Source organism: Canis lupus, chromosome 27 (assembly GCF_048164855.1).
Source record: "Canis lupus baileyi chromosome 27, mCanLup2.hap1, whole genome shotgun sequence".
NCBI classification, from domain to species: domain Eukaryota; kingdom Metazoa; phylum Chordata; class Mammalia; order Carnivora; family Canidae; genus Canis; species Canis lupus.
The window spans coordinates 28,131,382-28,151,182 of record NC_132864.1 but is presented as its reverse complement, the minus strand read 5'-3'; the positions used below and the strand labels follow the sequence as shown (position 1 = coordinate 28,151,182).

The 19,801-nt window shown below is 37.5% G+C and overlaps 1 protein-coding gene across 3 annotated transcripts in view; it reads left to right on the top strand.

Moving 5' to 3' along the window:
* The window catches only part of TTC28 (tetratricopeptide repeat domain 28), a 625,508-nt gene that overhangs the window by 430,832 nt on the left and 174,875 nt on the right, over positions 1–19,801 (top strand). For all 3 annotated transcript variants that reach the window (XM_072803063.1, XM_072803062.1, XM_072803064.1), the window contains one exon: positions 14,170–14,677. In XM_072803063.1, the coding sequence (XP_072659164.1) occupies positions 14,170–14,677 (508 nt within the window). The remainder of the gene's footprint in view (positions 1–14,169; positions 14,678–19,801) is intronic.

Below are 19,801 nucleotides of genomic sequence, written 5' to 3'. Positions count from 1 at the left end.
TAGAATTAGTATTTTTTTTACTTCTTTCCATTTTTTATTTTGCATTCCTTCTATCAGTAAAAGGTTCATCTTAACCCTTACTGTCACTTAATGACTCATTTTCAGCATTTCTACCTATTTTTGTTAGATTTGAGGTACATAGCAAGTACCTATAGAGTCACTACCAGTAGAGGGGTCTTAGAACTGAGAAACAAAACTTTGCCTATCCTCCTGTTTTCTCCTTATTTCTTCCCTCTCTCTCTTCCTCTTCTGAGCCATAAAATTAAGTAAAATAAACTTTGCATGTAATCAGATATGATACAACACGTTATTATGGGAACAATGTGCTGCTACTTTCTTGGAGAGAAGCCAGAGCAGAAGACATGTGTCCTACCCCCATGTGGAAGAGGGCACCATCAGAGGTGTCATCACTCACTGCTCCACCTTTTTCCTCTTGCTGCTTTTTCCCTTTAACAGTGACCAAATCATTACCTCCCCCTTCAGCATTCACTAGGAGCAAGGTAAACCAATCCAGTCCTAATCCCAATTTTTTTTTTTTTTTTTAGAGAGAGGCTTCTGAGGTTTCCATAAATGACATATTTTCCAGTAGTCTCTGCTTAATACCATAAGACTTTGAATAGAACCTTCTGCAGATGGATGCTGCCATTCTAGGAGTTGGACTACTCCTTCCTGTTCAGTTCCCAGCATACATGCGTTACTAAGGCACATTTAAATGGTCCTGCCTGAACTCTCAGCCAATACTCTTATTGAAAACCATCTCTATCCCTAAATGGAGTAAACTTAAACCTGAATCAGAACCTGTCCTCTGAATGTCTGTAATTATAGACATTTGGGAGCTGCTTTCTGGGATTTTTCAGGCATGCCAGACACATTAACCAGTCCTAGACTTGGCACATTCCCTAAAGTTTTCACTTTATATCCCAGCATTTATATATAAGCCTGAGGATAATATTAATCAAATAAAATATACCTCTTTTTAGACTCATGAGTAGATTGGCAAACTTGAAGACATCTAAAGGTAGTTTTTCTATCTAGGGGAGAGGGAGTAAAAAATTGTAAGATGCTACTGCAGTGTGGTAGAATTGTTGTAGGTTTCTCTTCCAAAGTCTTAATAAAATTCTGAGTCTGTATCCAGTTTGTGATATAGTTTGACAGTAGCCATTTTCATTAAATATTCAAGTTAGAAACACCCGCCTACTAAGCTATTCTAAGGACCTAATTGTAGACAGCAATAATAATGAGTCCTTTAAAGAGCCAGTGCCCTTGCCTACTTCCTCATTTTTTTGTCTAGGATTTCTGGAGGAAATGAAGTGTGATGGAAATACTCTGATTTGCAGTCAGGTAGGCCTCAATATAAATCCCAAACTTCCTGTTTATTGATGATTGGACTTTGAACCAGTTGCTTAATGTTGTCTATAGCCTCATCTGCAAAAAGAAGGTAAACATTTCTATCTTGTAGGCCCTGATGGGGATTTGGGATAATGTAAATAAACACCTGATACATCATAATTCACTGACACTAAGATGCACTTTTTCCCCTGCATTTTAGTATATCTGAAATCAGGATGTTCTTAAATTCAATAAGTAAGCATACGGACATTATTTGATTGCAACATTGTTGTCCTTTTTTTGGTGGTACATATCGTAAGGTGCTTCATAAATTGATGGGTGCAACTTTGAATTGACAAAATGTGGTGTGCCTGGCTCTCAATGAACAGTAGTCATACTTACTGTGATGATCTATTTTTTCTAAGAAAGCATTTAATGGTACCCAGAAAAAATCTGAATTTTACTAATTTTCCTAGACTTTAATTTGAGGTACCATTATAATTTTTCTTAGGAAAAATAGTATTATAACAAAAATAATAGTGACTCCTGTTTAGTCACTTTATGTCTCATGTGAACAATGCAAAGGTAAAAGAGAATAGTGTCATAAGACTTATTAGCAAGGCTATGACTGACTGGATGAGGAGTAACAGGTAGAAGAAAATCGAGGACAAATATGAGGGATCATGAGTTCTACAAAGACAAACACCATGCAGGAAAGTTGTAGTGAACCAGAATTTTGCTTACAGAGCTAGAGGTTGACAGGTACTGCTACCACATATTCATTCTGGCATTCTTACCTTTGAGGATAGAAGACTGGCATTTCTTTGGGACTGCAGACTGGCATTTCTTCTTTTATATCCTTATGCAGACCAAAAGGCCCATGACTATCAGTTTGGTCCTTCAAGTGTTTGTTGAGTGCCAGGTATTATGCTAGACTGTGAAGTTAGAGATGAATAAGCCAACTCCTGGTTTCAAGAAGCCCCAGTCTAACCTGTCTCCTACTATGCTCCTTTCCCCTTCACCCCTATCCTGTATCTTTTCCTATTGCTTTAAATAGAAAATATATGAATCAACTCTTTTTGCTTCAGAACATATTTCCTTTGAAACTTTAGTACATTTTATGGTATTCACTTTCATCCAAAACAAGCATACCACTGAAAAACAAATAAGAAAACTAACATGATGAAAAATTCAATCATACTTATAATTAGAAATTTTATCTATCAGTGTAACCTATATTTAATGTCAGTTTGGTTATTTTTATAGTAAGCTAATATTAAAAAAATAACTTAGGATATTAATTAAATTTTTGGTTTTCTTCAGTGAATGTATTGTGTTCCTTTTTTAGATCTTGGTGTAATGTCTTCTTTGGGGATTCCCAAAAAGGAATGTAATGTGCTTGCATGCCCAAATAATTTTTGTGCCAAAGGAACAGTGACAAATGTAACACAAGGGAAATGACATTTTCAGGTTTTTAAAATTAATATAATAAGTGAGGGGAAGGAAGGCACTAATTTAGTGCATTTAAATTTTAAATAAATGTACAAAACGGATTAAATGAATATAAATGTATGACTTTAAAATTACTTAATTTACTCTGTTTTATTGGTATTTAGCATCTATAATAACAGCCAGCAGTATCTGAATACTTGTTATGTTCCAGGCACAATTCTAAGCTCTTTAAATGTATGTTTATAACAGTCCCACGAGACAGATATCATTACTCCCAATTTATAGATAAGGAAACAAGGCAGAGAGAGTAACTTCCTTAAGGGAACAGAGTCAGTATTCAAATCTAGTTTATTCACTGTATTACCTGGCATTACTAAGTCTATTATTATTATTTTTTAAAGATTTTATTTATTTATTTATGAGAGACACACAGAGGCAGAGACATAGGCAGAGAGAGAAGCAGGCTCCTTGCAGGGAGCCTGATGTGGGACTTGATCCCGGACCCCGGGATCACAACCTGAGTGAAGGCAGATGCTCAACTGCTGAGCCACCCAGGCGTCCCTATTATTATTTCTAAAAAGATTTTATTTATTTATTCATGAGAGACATAGAGAGAGAGGCAGACACATAGGCAGAAAGAGAAGCAGGCTCGCTGCGGGGAGCCCGATTCAGGAGTCGATCCCAGGACCCTGGGATCACTACCTGAGCCAAAGGCAGATGCTCAGCCCCTGAGACACCCAGGTGCCCCTAAGTCCATTATTATTTAGGAGACAGAATCAGCAACTGTTGGGAAAGTTATTAAAGTTTTTTTTTTTATTAAAAAACAAAATTTGGGGGGTTGAAGGAGGGAGAGAGAGTCTTAAGCAGACTCCATGCCCAGCACAGAGCCTGTTGTGGGGCTTGATTTCACGACCCTGAGATCATTATCTGAGCTGAAACCAAGAGTCAGAGGCTTAACCAACTGAGCCACCAAGGCACTGCAGGTACTAAAGTTTAGTTAAAGTTTACTGTTAAGGGGCACCTGGGTAGCTCAGTGGTTAAGTGTCCAACTTGGTTTTGTCTCAGGTTGTGATCTCAGGGTCCTGAGATCGAGCCCTGCTGGGCTCTGTTTTCAGTGGTGGTGGTGGTGGGAGGGATCTGTTTCTTTCCCTCTCCTTCTCCTTCTGTCCCTGCCTCCTGCTTGCTCTCTCTCTCTCTCTGTATCAAATAAATAAATAAATCTTTAAAGAAAAAAATAAAGTTTGCTGTTGAGTTTCATCAAATAGCTGGCTGGGATTTTGGAGAGAAGAGCAACATGTATTTAAAATATCTTACCAACCTCATCTTTTAATATTGCCACACATCCTGAAGAGAATATTTATTATTCAAAATAAAACTGTTAGAAATTAATTCTAAGTGGATCTTGTATATAAATCATTGGCATTTAGATAAAGATTATTAAATAACTAGTATAATTGTAAATTCAGGAGTCTGATAAAGCTGTTCTTGGGGGAGGCTGACTATGAAGGCCGTAAGACATGGAAAAATGAATGATAACACTGAACTTTTGACTGGTTGAAAGACATGGTGACAACATTCACTTCTTTTGTTTATCATGGAAGTCACAGGAGTAAAGGGGACTTAGGAAAGGGCAGTGAGAGCCTGAGTCTGAGGTGACTGTGAGATGGTATGGTGCAATTTGGCAAAGCTGAGTGAGGAGGCACCAATAGGAGTTTGGAGACCTAGGCTCTAGTCCTGCCTTTGCTGGTTGTTTAGAAGGTTGATCTTTGGCCAGGGTACTTGATATTTCTTGGCCTTAATTTCTACATTAAAAGACATCGAGGATTTTCAAATTCTGCTCTAAAGAATCCTTCAAGATGCCAGAATTCTTTTAATGCTTAGGGAGAAGAATACACCTTAGTCCAAGTTAACCTAAACAAGTATGCTTTAATCACACATATCATACGTATTTGTAATTTGATTTAAGCAAAGTTTGAAAACTGGTGGATTAGGTGATCTATAAGGCCTCTTCCAGCTCAAAAATTTTGTCCCTTGTTCCAAAATCCAAGTTTGGAATGATCCAACAGGGATAGAAGTTGAATTTGTGGAGTGAACAAATTATAGAGAGCTGAGATTGTGGGCCATTTATTCTTGAACACTTAGAAGACAAGCGTTTCAGAAAGTCTCAGTCTGCATTAGGACCTATTCATTATAATGAGAGGGCCATACTGATATTCCTTCATGGGTGGTAGCAGAAGTTCTCAGCTGTTTCTTAATTTTCTAACATATTTCCAGGACCCTTGGGAACTCCTTTCCATCCAATTTAAAGATTTCTTGGTTGTTATTATTTGTTGGCCCCGGCAAATAAGCTGTCCTTTTCTTGGGCTTTCTTCCTCTTCAGAAATGTCTTTTCTGCCTCTTGTATGCACTTGCACACATATGTGTTTTCTCTCTCTTCAAATTTCTCCATTATATCCTGCCCAGCCAAAGCCAGATTTTATGATTTGGTGTAAGCACTGTCTTCAAAGGGTGATTTACTACATTCCAACCCCCTACAGAACAATATTTTATAGCCTACTAAAAGTCAGGTTGGCTGGCAAGTATAGAATGGAATAGTTTTGATTGGACTAAAGCAGCATTATAGTTGAATATGTCTCCAAACTCAGGTCAAATTATTGCTTAAGAAACTTGAGTGAATTATGTCAATAAAAACTTATTTGAGATTAGGTTTTCTATCACTCCCCCAAATAAAACTGAAGATGTAGGTGAAACTGAGAATGGAAAATAAGTTTCCAAAAATCATCTTAACTAATTATTTTAAGTAAGTGACGAAATTTATCCCCAGTTAAATTCAACTCCCTAAAAGGACTATCAAGACTCTAGGGTTTTTACATAGTCATCATTTTGTGACCAAGGAGCTATGTAGAATGGAGGCTGTTCTTTGTAAAAATCATCCTAGATGGACAGTGTTGGGTTACAATGGAATGTGTCCAGAGGTGAAGGAGGGAGGAGAATCCTTACATGACCTGTGGGAGATATTAGGGGGTAACATGTCTTTCCTTTGACGTTCAGCATCAAACTGAACATTTAACACTTATAGTCCTTTGCAAAAAGCAGCACGCACTCTTCCGCTGGCTGCAACTTGGCAGTTATAGCGCATAGCATAGATGCCTGTTGTATTGCCTCAAGTTTACATGGAGCATCAAGTTTTTTAAAAAATGAAATCATTATAAATTCTGGCAGTTTTTATGGTATAATTAAAATGTCTAACAGGATACCTCTGGGAAACTAAATGCAGTTTTACTATTTATAGAGCCAGCCAAGGTAGTGCTTCTTGCCAACTTTCATATCTTATGACCTATAAATTGCTCTTAATAGCTAATCTGTCATCTCAGCTTCTCATACAAGAAAGCTTGTTTCCTTATTAATCTGTTAATTTGCATCTGCAAAGGACATTTACAAATTCTTGGTTTGAAAACATTGCTGTATTAATGCTGGGCATTATAAATAATTTATCACCTGTGATAGCAACTCTTGGGTCTAGGTAATAGATCTTTCTGACATTGTGTTATTCTTCCAACCCTAATATAATTTTGATAAAAATAATTATTATGAAAGCTCTCTGGCCCCACAGTATTAGAAAAGGCTGATAGATTGCTGTGGAGAAGCTATAACAATCACTAACTGCTCTCTAAGCTCAGAGTAATAGATTCAAACCAACTGTTTCTACCATGGGATACTATATGGTAGAAAGAACTCAGATATGCACAAATCACTCTTTTACCTTTTAAGAAACAACTGCAGAGTAGTCCTCCAACCCTAGCTTTAGGCATTGGGACAAACTTGTTAGATTGATTATAATAAAGCTGGTACCAATTATAGAACATGTACAACACAAAAATGATTTAAGAATACTAAAGACCATATAATTACAACTTCCCTGTTTGTGTGGTATTTAAGTTTCTTCCTTAGGTTGTGGCTGTGAGTTCACAATTCTTAGAGATCCCATTTCAGGAAGCTTTCTCCCTACCAAGAGCTTTAATATTTAATCATTTTGTTTGTGTTTTATTGATTTGTTTTTTTTTCTCTGTCTTAATCCAAGAAGGATTTTGGGAGCAGGACACAAAACATAAATGGGAAGAAATCAGAGTAATGAGAGCATTAAGGTTATGTCATAAGGCTGAAGCCAGGGCAGATTCTGCACATATTATGGGATTCTATTTGGCTGTTAAAGGGAGGCTCTGTATCAAGCCATAAGCTTCCTGGTAATCCAAACAAAAGAGTAAATTTGACCACTTGCAAGATTCACAATTTATTTTTTTAAGATAAAACTATAGCAGTTGCTTGGTAAAAGCATTGACATCTAAAAGAAATTTTTCCATTAGTTCTTATAGAGATGCCATTGGGGTGATATCATGGATAATGTCCTCAATAATATAGATAGTAATTTCTTTTTATTATTTTTGTCCAGTTGGTTTTGTGACTCTTGAGTAAGTAACTCTAGATGTTCAACTATCATTTAACTTTTACACAGACTTACTTTATCAGCTCAGTTACTGATTAAGGGTATATTTTCAAGCTACAGTACACTCATTAAATACACAGTGTGTGTCATTTCAGACTGTAAGAATGCAATATGTCATGTATCCACCATTTAGGTGTCATGCGGAATAGTTTCACTGTCCAAGAATCCTCTGTACTCTGCTTATTTAGCCTTTACCTGCAACCACTGATTTTTTTTTCTTTTTTTCTTTTTTTTTGCTTTCTCTGTAGTTTTGCCTTTTACAGAGTGTCAGAAATTGGGATCATATAGTATGTAGCCTTTTCAGACTGGCTTCTTTCATTAGCAATGTACAGTTAAGGGTTCCTGTATGTCTCTTTGTGGCTCCATCATTTCTTTTCAGCACTAAATAACATTCCATTATAAGGATATACCAGGGTTTATGGATTCACCTACTGGAAGACATCTTGGTTGCTTCCAGTTTTTAGCAATTATGAATTCATGTGCAGGTTTTTGTGTGGACATAGGTTTCATTTCATTAGGGTAAATACAGGGGAGCATGATTGCTGGATAATGTGGTAAAAATATGTTTAGTTTTGTAGAAAACTGCCCAGCTGTCTTCCAAAGTGGCTGTCTCAAGTGGCATCCTCATCAGCAATGAAATGAGAGTTCCTGTTATTCCACATACTCACCAGCATTTGGTATTGTCAGTTTTTTGGATTTTAGTTATTCTAATTAGTGTGCAGTGCTATCTCATTGTTTTAATTTTTAATTCCCTGATGGCATACGATGTGAAGCATCTTTTCATATGCTTATTTACCATCATTATATCTTCTCTGGTGAAGTGTCTGCTCAGATCTTTTGCCTATTTTAAAATCAGGTTTTTGTTTTTTTTTATTGCTAAGCTTTAAGGGTTTTTCTTTAAAAAACATATTTTGGATACAAGTCTTTTGTCAGATATGTGTTTTGCAAATATTTTGTCCCAGCCTGTGGTTGATATTTTCATTCTTTTAGCAGTATCTTTTGTAGAGCACAGTTAAAGTCCAACTTACCATTTTTTTGCTATGGGTCATGCCTTTGGTCTTATATCTCAAAACTCATTGTCAAACCCTAGGTCTCCTAGAGTTTCTCTTATGTTATCTTCTAGGAGTTTTATACTTCTGCATCTTACATTTAGGTCTGTGATCCATTTTGAGTCAACTTGTGTGAAAGATGTAAAGTCTGAGTCTAGATTCACTTTTTTACATGCGGATGTTCAGTTATTCCAGCACCCTTTGTTGAAAAGACTGTCCTTTCTCCATTAGATTGCCTTTGCTTCTTTCTCAAAAATTAGTTGACTGCGTTTGTGCCAGTCTAGAGATTTTTCATGGATGAATGAACAAACCAACCAACCAACCAACCAACCAACGAACCCAAAACACTCCAGTATCTTTGTAAGCTTTGACTACTTGAAGTAAAGTGTAAGCAACATTAGGTGTTGGATATACCAATGGTTCTAGAGTGCTCCTGGGTAAAGGGTGAATTTTCTTATGCCTACATTTGCAGAAGAACACTGTGAGTAATATACTTCAGTATAGGAAGATGGTTACACATCCTGTCATCAGTGGGGCAAGCCTCTTATGTTGTCTTTTTAGTTCTGGTGACATAACTTCATGTTCTATTTTCTGGTTACTTTTTACCATATTTTTAAAACTTTTATTGGTACTCACCACACTGGAAGCTATTAATGGCCCCATTTTACAGATGAGGAAACTTATGCAGTATCACATAACTTGTGCAGTATCACACAATTTGTCATTGAATCTGTGTTGTGTGTTCCTGATTTGAATCTGTCCCTATTCTCCTACATCCCTCTGCCTCTTGGGCTGTAAGTGGTTAACCTAGGACCTTGGTTTGTGGGTACTGAACTTGCAGAGAATACAAGATGCATGTGTATTTAGAAGGAAAACCATATTTCTAGTACTAGCTGGTGTATTTCTCCTTTTAAAAAACTATCCACAATTAGTCAGCCAGCATTTATATTGGATATACTCTGCATGTACAGTTAATCCCCCCACAAAATGTACCCTTATGAAAAATACATACAATGGAGGAGGAGAGGGAGACATGCTAGATATGAAGGAAAACATGGTTAAGTCTTTAAAATAATCTTTAATGGTAGTGTTATCAATGTGGTTATAATTTGAGTAGTTTAAACTTTCTCTATTTTATATCTCAAACTAGAAGTCCTTAAAGGTGGTTTGCAAATTATGAGCAAATTTCTTTCTTTAGTCTCATGAAGGCTAACTTGTCAGATGCACTTCTTCTGTAAATATTCAGGTCACAGAGCAAAGGGTGTTGACTCCTGTGTGCTAAGTCTGAAGCTGGATATCATGCTTTGGCAAGAACCAGAGTAATTTATATCTTGTAAAAAGAGAGAAAAAGTATTGTCTTATCCCAACCAGATAGTTTGTTAGCATAACTGTTTGTGTGCATTTTAGTATTCAAATACAGATGTTCCAAAATGTTTCCACTGTGGGAAGCAGCTGCTGCTATTCTAGCACAAAAATCTCAAAGAGATTAATATACAAAGGCAGCAGTGAACCTTAGTGGCAAATGTAGCATCTGCCTGAGGTGGGGCCTGTGATTCCCCGTAGATAGTGGGTCTTCAGATTCTCATTAACAGCCTGAAACCATGTTTTAGATCTAAGCTTATTCTACAGGAACAGGAACAAAGACAAGTGATTAATTTGTAATTCACTTAGCTGATAAATATCATCACATGTTATTTGCCCAAGGGCTGTAAAACACTGGACTTCATTTCCTGTGGCAACTGATAGGAATATAGTTGGTTGTAATGACTGATGTGTTCAGTTGCCATACCAGCTTCTGCTAGGTAACAGAGCTTAACCCAGCCAGCTTGCAGTCATAAAACATCCATCCACACCTTAGTGATGCATTCACTGAGAACTTTATGGTTTATGCAGGACACTCATATGTACTGCTTCATCTGATCCCATCTTAGCTCTTGGAAGTATCTACACTGTTGATACCAGTACAATTTACATATGAAGGAAACACGGGTGAAGAAGCGAGGTGACTTATCAGGGTTATACAGCCAAAGCTTCTGACTCTAAATCCTGCCCCATTCTTATATTACATCTCTAATGTAGAGCTGCCTCTCTAATTTCAGAGACTATTATGTGTGCCTCATAAATTATATTGTCTAGAGATGCTGGTTTCTAGGACACCTGCCATGAAGAGTTGCAGCATGACAGCACTGTCTGGTAGCCAGAGGGTACCAGGGAAGAGCTAGTATGGTAGTCCTTTCCTCTTTTTCCCATACCCTAGAGGAGAAATGCCCCAATACTGCCTTTCCTTATGTTCAGAGAACTTCAGCAATTGAGCTCCTGTGTCTCCCTGGCATTTAGAGAAATGAAGAGCCGAAGCAGAAGATCCCATGGCTGTCATTTGGAGTTGCCATAAACTAGAAGTTCCTAAGAACAGTAATGCTTGGGGTGCTGTGCCTGCCCCAGTCCTTATAAGTTCATCCCCTGCAGTGTTCAAAGGCTCATCGCCTCCAGTGCCTCCAGATCTACGATTTGGAATTATCTAGTGAATTATTTATGGTTTATACATTTGACAGAGGCTCATGGCTGAGTTCTGAAAACACTCAAATCCTGGTGCACTGCTGCAACCTAGAAATGTCTGTCTGGAAAACAAGGCTCAGAGAAGTTAAGTGTCTTAAAGGCCCCAGAGCTAGTAAAGGGCAGTGCAATTTTTTTTAAAGATTTTATTTATTTATTCATGATAGACACACACACACACACACACACACACACAGAGAGAGAGAGAGAGAGAGAGAGAGAGAGAGAGAGAGAGAAAAGCAGGCTCCATGCTGGAAGCCCGACGCAGAACTCGATCCCGGGACTCCAGGATCACGCCCTGGACCAAAGGCAGGGGCTAAACTGCTGAGCCACCCAGGGAACCCAGGGCAGTGCAATTTTGAATCAAGTTTATCTGATTCTAAGTTACAATAGCTCCATAGTGAACGATCTTTGTGTGACAAAGATTTGTGGGTGGAGTTTGTGGACTTCATTGCTACTTAGCCAGACTTGGATGGAGAACCTGAGAGTGTAAGGTGGGAGGGCCAGTTACAGAAGTAGAGGAAAGAGGCTAAGTCCCTGGGCTTGTGCAAAGGAGGAAAAGGAGATTGTTGGGTGGGGGAGGGGAATCATGAGCAGTAGAAAAGTTCATGTACAATGTGCTGACGTGTAGTTCTAACCTCTGGTCCCAAAAAGGCTCCTGAAGTGGGAGCCTGAGACCAGTACTTGTCCAAGGGGCATGCTCTTTGATGACATCATTGCTGCTTCTGCCAGAATCATACTGCTACAGTATTGTGGCTTTTATGGATGCATTTCTGCTCTTCTCTATTCAGAAAAAAACAAAAAGTAAACAAACAAAAAGTAAATTTCTAAATACTTATGTCCTATTTTTGTAAATCTTTTTGTTTAAATATCTTTGAAATGATAAAAGCAACTTAAGGGACATCTGGGTGGCTCAGTCAGTTAAGTGTCTGACTCTTGGTCTCGGCTTAAGTCTTGATCTCAGTGTTGTGAGTTCAAGTCCCACACTGGGCTGGGCATGGAGCTGACTTAAAAAAAAAAAAAAAGGCAGGGGACCTGGGTGGCTCTATTAGTTAAGCATCTGCCTTCAGCTCAGGTCACCATCTTGGGGTCCTAGGATCCAACCCTGCATTGGGCTCCCTGCTCAGTGGGGAGTCTACTTCTCCCTCTCCCTCTGTCCCTACCCCTACTTATGTGTACTCTCTCACTTTCTCTCTCAAATAAATAAATAAAATCTTTTTTTTTAATGGCAACTTAAAATGATATAGAACCCTTTGCAAATACACAAGTTGCAAACATCATAAAGATGGTCAGTGTTTCTGTTATTTTGATCAAGAACTGCTATTTTGCAGGCAAAGAAATAGGGTAGTAAATCACTCATGTCTATAAAATATTAATAAAAGTGTTCTGAAGTGCACAGTAGAACACATCTCATAAAAGAAATGCCCTTACTTGAAGTGGGACAGTCTTATCTCATTGTTATTCCCTAGCCTGGAGGCCCTTGTGAAAATCACTTGCCTACCTGTGATAGAGCGAACTCTTTGTTCTGCCAGGATCACATGCTTATGTTGGGAAGAGGGATCATCATGAAGAAAGGAGAATACATGGCTTGAGCTGTAGGCACAGTATGAAAGAAGGAAAGGGTTGGTGAGTCTCCAACTTGTAGAATCAAAGATGGGTGGGGCATGTGTTAAATAGGTGAGAAGGATTGAGGAACGCACCTGTTTTTGTTTGTTTTTAAGATTTTGTTTATTTATTCATAAGAGACACACAGAGGCAGAGACACAGGCAGAGGGAGAAGCAGGCTCCGTGTGAGCCTCCTGATGTGGGACTTGATCCCAGGACCCTGGGATCTCGACTTGAGCCAAAGGCAGACGCTCAACCACTGAGCCACCCAGGCGTCTCAAAGAAGACACTTGTGAAGAGCACCTGCTGTTGTATTGGAAGTGTTGAATCGCTAAATTCTACACCTGAAACTAATATTATACTATATGTTAACTAACTGGAATTTGAATACAAACTTAATTATTAGTAATTAAACAAAACAGAACACAAAGAGAGATTAGAAAAAGCCCAGTGTAACTTCCCCTTTATGTCTCTGCAAGGGAGTTAGAAACTAGACTAGAATCTAAGAGTAATTGCACTTGTGGAAGATTCAGAGGCATATAATTCCTGTGTTATTTTTGTTGCCCCTATTTGGCTCACTCTACCGACATACAATCCTTTTCATTAAAACTTTTAAGACAAAAAGAGCTCAAGTCCTTTTCTTTACACAAGAACTGTATGTGTGGCAAGCATTGTGAGGGGACTAGGAAGATAGCTTCTTTCTGCACAGAGGCCAGGGTCGGAAGAGCCTCTAGGGAAGAGGAGTAAAGCTGGAAGAGCCAAGGGCACCTAAGTGACTCAATCAGTTAAGTGTTTACCTTTTGCTTAGGTCATGATCCCTGTGTCCTGGGATCCAGGCCCAGGTCCAGCTTCCTGCTCAGAGGGGAGCCTGCTTCTTCCTTTGCCCCTCCCCCACTTGCACATGCACACTCTCTAAGTAAATAAAATCTTAAAAAAAAAAAAAAAAAACTCTAGAAGAGCCAATGTGGGCCTGAAAACAGGTGGTGAGGCCCAGTGGGACTGCCCCATTCAGAGGTATAGGTTGGAACCACCCATTGTTTTTCCCTGGGGTTCATCCAAATCTAAACCCTCCACAATAATCAGCAACCGATGAAGTCACATTGAGGGAACGCAGAAAAGAAAACAGAACCCTCCAGTCACAAAATTGACCCAGTCAACCTAAGTCACAAAATTATCAATCATCATTCTAAGTATCTCCCTTACCATTAATCTATCCATTTGCTTTGGGAGAAAACACAACTAGAGAAAGGCCCAGGAGTGCAAAAACTCAAGTATGGATTTCTCATGAATTTCCTATGCTGTAGTATATGTTGTAATTAATTCTGATTTTCTTCAATGTTTTCTTCTACTACAGAGGTTAATGGCTATTAATAGAGATATAGCATAATACTAGAAATGTCAATTAGTCTTTAAAACAAAGGTTATATAGAACACAGCCTGTTTCTGTGAGATTAGGCATTGAAAGTTACTGATTAAACTACCATTGTCTTTTATTAGGAACTTGCTGTTTGGATGGCCTCTTTTTCAGTCTGCACAGGTCTGTGGACCACTGATAGAAATACCATTAGGAGCAGGGTTGGATGGTTACAGGCAAACCCTGAACATTTTATCTGCTAAAACAAGCCAAAGGCATTTTCTGATATGCTTTCATTTCTCTGCCTTATCCTTTCTCTCCAGGCAGCTTCATCAGCCCTGAGCAGTCTGGGCCACGTGTACACAGCCATTGGAGACTACCCCAATGCACTGGCCAGTCACAAACAGTGTGTTCTTCTTGCCAAGCAATCCAAAGATGAGCTTTCTGAGGCACGAGAACTCGGCAACATGGGAGCTGTGTATATTGCCATGGGTGACTTTGAGAATGCTGTGCAGTGCCATGAGCAGCATCTGAAGATAGCCAAGGATCTGGGGAACAAGCGAGAAGAGGCCCGGGCCTACAGCAACCTGGGCAGTGCCTATCACTACAGGAGGAACTTTGACAAGGCCATGTCTTACCACAACTATGTGCTGGAGCTGGCACAGGAATTAATGGAGAAGGCAATTGAAATGCGGGCCTATGCTGGCCTGGGCCATGCTGCCAGGTGTATGCAGGATTTGGAGCGGGCTAAACAGTACCATGAGCAGCAGCTGGGCATTGCTGAGGATCTCAAGGACCGGGCTGCAGAGGGGCGAGCATCCTCAAATCTGGGTAAGGACAGGATTGCTTGCAAGATTCAGAGTCAATGCCGTGGGCTGGAAGTAGACAAGGTAGCCCACTATCTTTTACAGGAATCTGTGTGTTTGTATTCTAAAGAATCTCCACATTGTGTGTGTGTGTTATATATTTCCTTAGATATATTTCCTTGAAGCCTTCCTGCTCTAAATCACATGATCCTTCCTGCCATCACAGTGCTGCAAGGATTAGAATTTTGAAATACTGGAAAAACAGAACACCCCACCCTTATAATCTGTTTAAAGAGAAGAGCAACCAGATTTATATAATTAGAGAGAAAGGGAATGAAATGAGGATATAAAAGCTATGTTTGGTTTAAATGAAAGAGAAGCTGCTAGGAAGTCATCAATGGAAGGGAATTTGAGAAGAATTTTGTTTAAAGGGATTTCTTGGTGACTTGAATGCCACAGGAAGTGTATTTTTTCCTCAAAAGTACGCATATTCACAAATGACACTGCTAGTTTTAGTATAAATGAGAAATAATGTTTTGAAAGATCTATTTAAGTAAGATAGATTTGCAGTCACTGTTTGGTGGTACTTGGTTACAATTAAGACATAAATTTTGGGGAATTTGTATGTAATGGAAGAGACAGTAAGTATTGGTCACTGGCTACTTTTTAGAAGATATTGTTATCATTACTCTTCTCAAACAGATGTGGCTACACAATGAATGGAAGGAACAGATGTGTTTGGAAGTATAAATGGAACTCATCCCTGAGGCCCCATTGTTTGTTCTGTGTCCACAAAGACACAGGACAGGGAGAGGACAAAGGGAAGGTGACCTCATTGGTATTTGTGTATGCTTATTGGATATTAGTAGCAGCAGAATGTAAAACTCCGCTCCCTTTTCTTATGTGACCTACAAAACTGAGGCACCTCTCTCTCCATTTATATAATTTTAGCACTGCTCCTCCCTCCCTTCTACCCTCTGCTTATCGTAACCAGATGTTTCATGAATATAGTTGCTAGGAAAAGTCTGGCAAATCCCTGGAGATAACTCTGAAGATGGTATTGAGATCAGAATGACAGTCTAGAGAGTCTGATAAGAATCATAGACATAAGCTCTTGGCATTATATATTCATTCAATAAATTATAAGTATTTATTGAATCATTACTGTGTGCTAAATCCTAGAATGGTTGCCTTAAGGGATAGAGATTTAAGAAAAAAATCTTTGCCCTCAAAAAGCTTATAATTTAATTGTGGGAAAAAAAGACTTAATACATAGGACAACAGTGGCCTCCCTACAAGTCATATTAGTGATGTGGCATTGCCATGAAACTCCAAGAAGGGAGACCCTGAGGGATGAGAAGAGCCTAGAAAGCTTCTCAGAGGAGGTTAGACTCATTTGAACCTTGAAGAATAGGTGAGATTTGGCCAGGAATGAGATGGCATTGATGAAAAAGGATATGTGAAAGAATGGGTTGGCATATCTGAGGGATGGTGGCATGAGTACCCTTCAGGACTGTGCTAAAAGATGGTAGATTAATATGAAAACTAAGCAAGAGATATGCTAGCAGAACTCCTGGAGGTTTTGAAATGTAGGAGTAAAAAGGTAGATTGTATATTTAAGGAAGTCAAGTCAAACAGTGGCACATAGGATAGATTGGAGGGCTTGGAATCTGGGGTTCGGAAGGCTGTTGCATATTGGACCATTCAGATTTTATCATCTTGTATCAGTTTTGATAAGGTATATTTTCCAGACTTTGCTCATTTCATCTAAATATTGGATTTAGTAGCATAAAGTTGTTTATAGAACTTTCTTATTTTCCTTTTAATGCTTGTAGGATATCTAGTGACCTCTTTCAGTTTTGTTATTACCTGCAAACCACCCCATCCTCCTTTTCTGGATCATTCTACAAAGAGATTTATCGATTTTCTTGATCTTTTTAAAGACCAGTTTTTGCTTTTGTTAATTTTTTAATTGCTTGTTGCATTTTTATTTCACTTATTTCTAGTCTCATTTTTATCATTTTCTTCTTGCTCCTTACTTTGGGTTCTCTTACTAGCTTCTCAAAGTCAAACCTCAGGCCATTGATTTTAGACCTTTCTTTTTTCTAATATATGCATTATTTTAAATTTAAGATATAAAATTATGCATATAGTAGAAAAATATTTTTATATATTATATTTTATATTTTAAAAATATATTTTATAATTTTTAATAATTTTAATATAAAATATGTTTTATATTTTTAAAAGTATATTTTTAAAATATGATTTTATTTTATATTTTTTAAAATATATTTTTATATTTTGTATTTTTAAAAATATAAAAATATATTTTTATTTTCTTATATATGCATTAAAATGATGCATATATTAAAAAATATAAAATTATGCATATATTAGAAAAATATAAAGTGATGCATATATTAGAAAATAAAAATATAAAAATAATGTATATATTAGAAATAATGCAAATATTTTAAAAATGCATATATTAGAAAAATATAAAATTTTCTCCAAACACTGCTTTGCCCGTTTCCAGTCATTTTTGGTGTATTTTGTTTTTACCCTCACTGAGTTTAAAAATATTTTCTAAGATCATTGTGATTTCTCTTTAACTCCTAAAAGGGTTATTTAATTTTAAACATTTTGAATTTTCCTAGATACATTATTGTTATCAAATTCTATTTAATTTCATTGTGGTCAGAGATTTTATTTATTTATTTATTTATTTATTTATTAAGATTTTATTTATTTATTCATAGAGACACAGCTAGAGAGAGAGAGGCAGAGACACAGGCAGAGGGAGAAGCAGGCTCCATGCAGGGAGCCTGATGTGGGACTCGATCCCGGTTCTCCAGGATCACACCCTGGGCTGCAGGCAGCGCTAAACCGCTGCGCCACTGGGGCTGCCCTGGTCAGAGAACATACTTTGTAGAATTTCATTCGGTGTAATGTCTTACAGATATCAGGTCAAGGTAGTTAATGGTGCTGAATGTTCAGATCATCTTTGTTTTGATTTTTTTGTCCATATGTTTTGTCACTTGCTAAGAAGGAGGTTGTTAAATCTCCAACTATTATTGTGGACTTCTCTGTTACTCTTTATCTCTGTGAAACATGGCTTCATGGACTTTGAAACTGTCATTGGGTACATGCTCATTTATGATTGTTTTTGTCTTCCTGACAGATTGGCCCTTTTATCATTATGAAATGTTTCTTTTTTGTCATTGGTCAGGCCTTTTTGTCTTGAGGTCTACTTTATCTGATACTCTTACCTTCTTATACTTACTGTTGGTGTGGTCCTTTGTTTTTCCATCTCTTTACTTTTTATTTCTCTAAGTCATTAAATTTAGTTTGTTAACTGCAGATAACCTCTAGTTTGGTTTTGCTTTTTTATTGATTTTGACAATTATGGCCTTTTAATTAGAAAATTTCATCCATTTAACATTTATTGTAATGGCTGGTGGTGTTGTATCTAGGTTTGTCATTTTATTCCTGGATTTCTCTTTGTTGCTTTATATTTTATTTTCTATTCTTCCTTTCTTGCTATCTGTGGATTAATTTAATCATATAGGCTTTATTTTAACTTGTCTACTTGCTTTTTAGCTTTGCCTCTTTGCATTATATTTTAGTAGTTGCTCTAGGATTGCATTGTATTATCCTTAAATTTTCTCAATCTACTTTGAGCTAATATTTTACCATTTCCTTTCAAATGTAAGTCCCTTACAAGTTTATAGGTCCATTTATTCCTTATTCCCTGTACTTTATGCTATCTATTTTCTTTTTAAACTTCACAATACAATGTGGGTTTTTTTTGTTGTTGTTTTATACAGTTATATTAAAGAATTAAGAGGAAAAATGTTTTCTGTTTACCTACTTCTTTATCAGGATCTGAGGTTCCTTCTCATATCATTTACCTTCAGCCTAAAGAACGTCATGTAGCAGTTCTTGTAGGGCAGGTCTGCTGGTGATGAATTCTTCCCATTTTTATTTACTTTAAAACATCTTTATTTATCTTCACTCTTGAAGAATATTTTTGGTGGATACAGAATTCTAGGTTGATGGATTTTTAAAAAAGGTTTAAAATAGCCTTTCCAGTGTTTTTTGGTCCCTATTATTTTGATGATAAGTCAGTAGAATTGAAAATATGTGAGGCATGTGCTAATTCTTTCTTTGTTGCTTTCATGATTTCCTCTAACTTTGATTTTCAGCAGTTTAAAATGTGGCTTTCTTTGTATTTTTCCTTACTCTGGTACTTTGAGCTCTTGAATCTGCAGGTGTATATCTTTCACCAAACTTAAAGAATTTATACCTATTAATTTTTCAAATATTTTTTCTTGCCCATTCCCTCTTTCATCTATTTATGAGACTCTGCATTATTTTAGATCTTTCAAGATTGTCCTATATATCACTGAGGCTCTGTTCACATTTTAAATCTTTTTTCTCTGTATTCTTCAGATTTGAACATTTCTGTTTAAGTTCACTAACTCTTCTGTCATCTCCAATCTGCTTTTAACCTATCTAGTGATGCCAAGTTTGGGATTCCTCAAGGCTACTCTCACTTTGGATGTCAACTATGAGCAAGGATCACCCAGACCACCTTCAGATTCAATAATTCATTTGAAGGACTCACAGAATTCACTCAAAGCTGTTACACCCATGGTTATGGTTTATTACAATGAGAGGATATAGATTAAAGTTAGCTAAGGCAAGAGGCACATGACAGAAGAGTTCTAAGCATGAAACTTTCAGTTAGTTGTCTTCTCTCAGTGGGGTCAGAGACAGTGCCTGTGCTTCTAAGCAACAGTATCAGCAATGTGCACAGACCATTATCACCCAGAGAGGCTCGCTTGAGCCTTGGTGTCCAAAATTTTTACTGGACCTTGGTAACATAAATATGGTTGACTACAAAGATGAGTGACCTTGGTCTCTATCTCCCCAAAGATTGAGCTAAAAGCCCCCAGTCTAAATCACATTGTTAGCATCGATAATTTGGCATGGCTAACACACTCAGGTAAACAAAGACACTGTTAGGGCAGGGCATTCTGAGGGCTCCAAGATTGCTTCCCAGAGCTGAGAGTGAAGTCCAGACCTCCCTTTGGGCAAGTTTATTCGTTACTGCATAAGTGAATTTTTTTATCAGACATATATT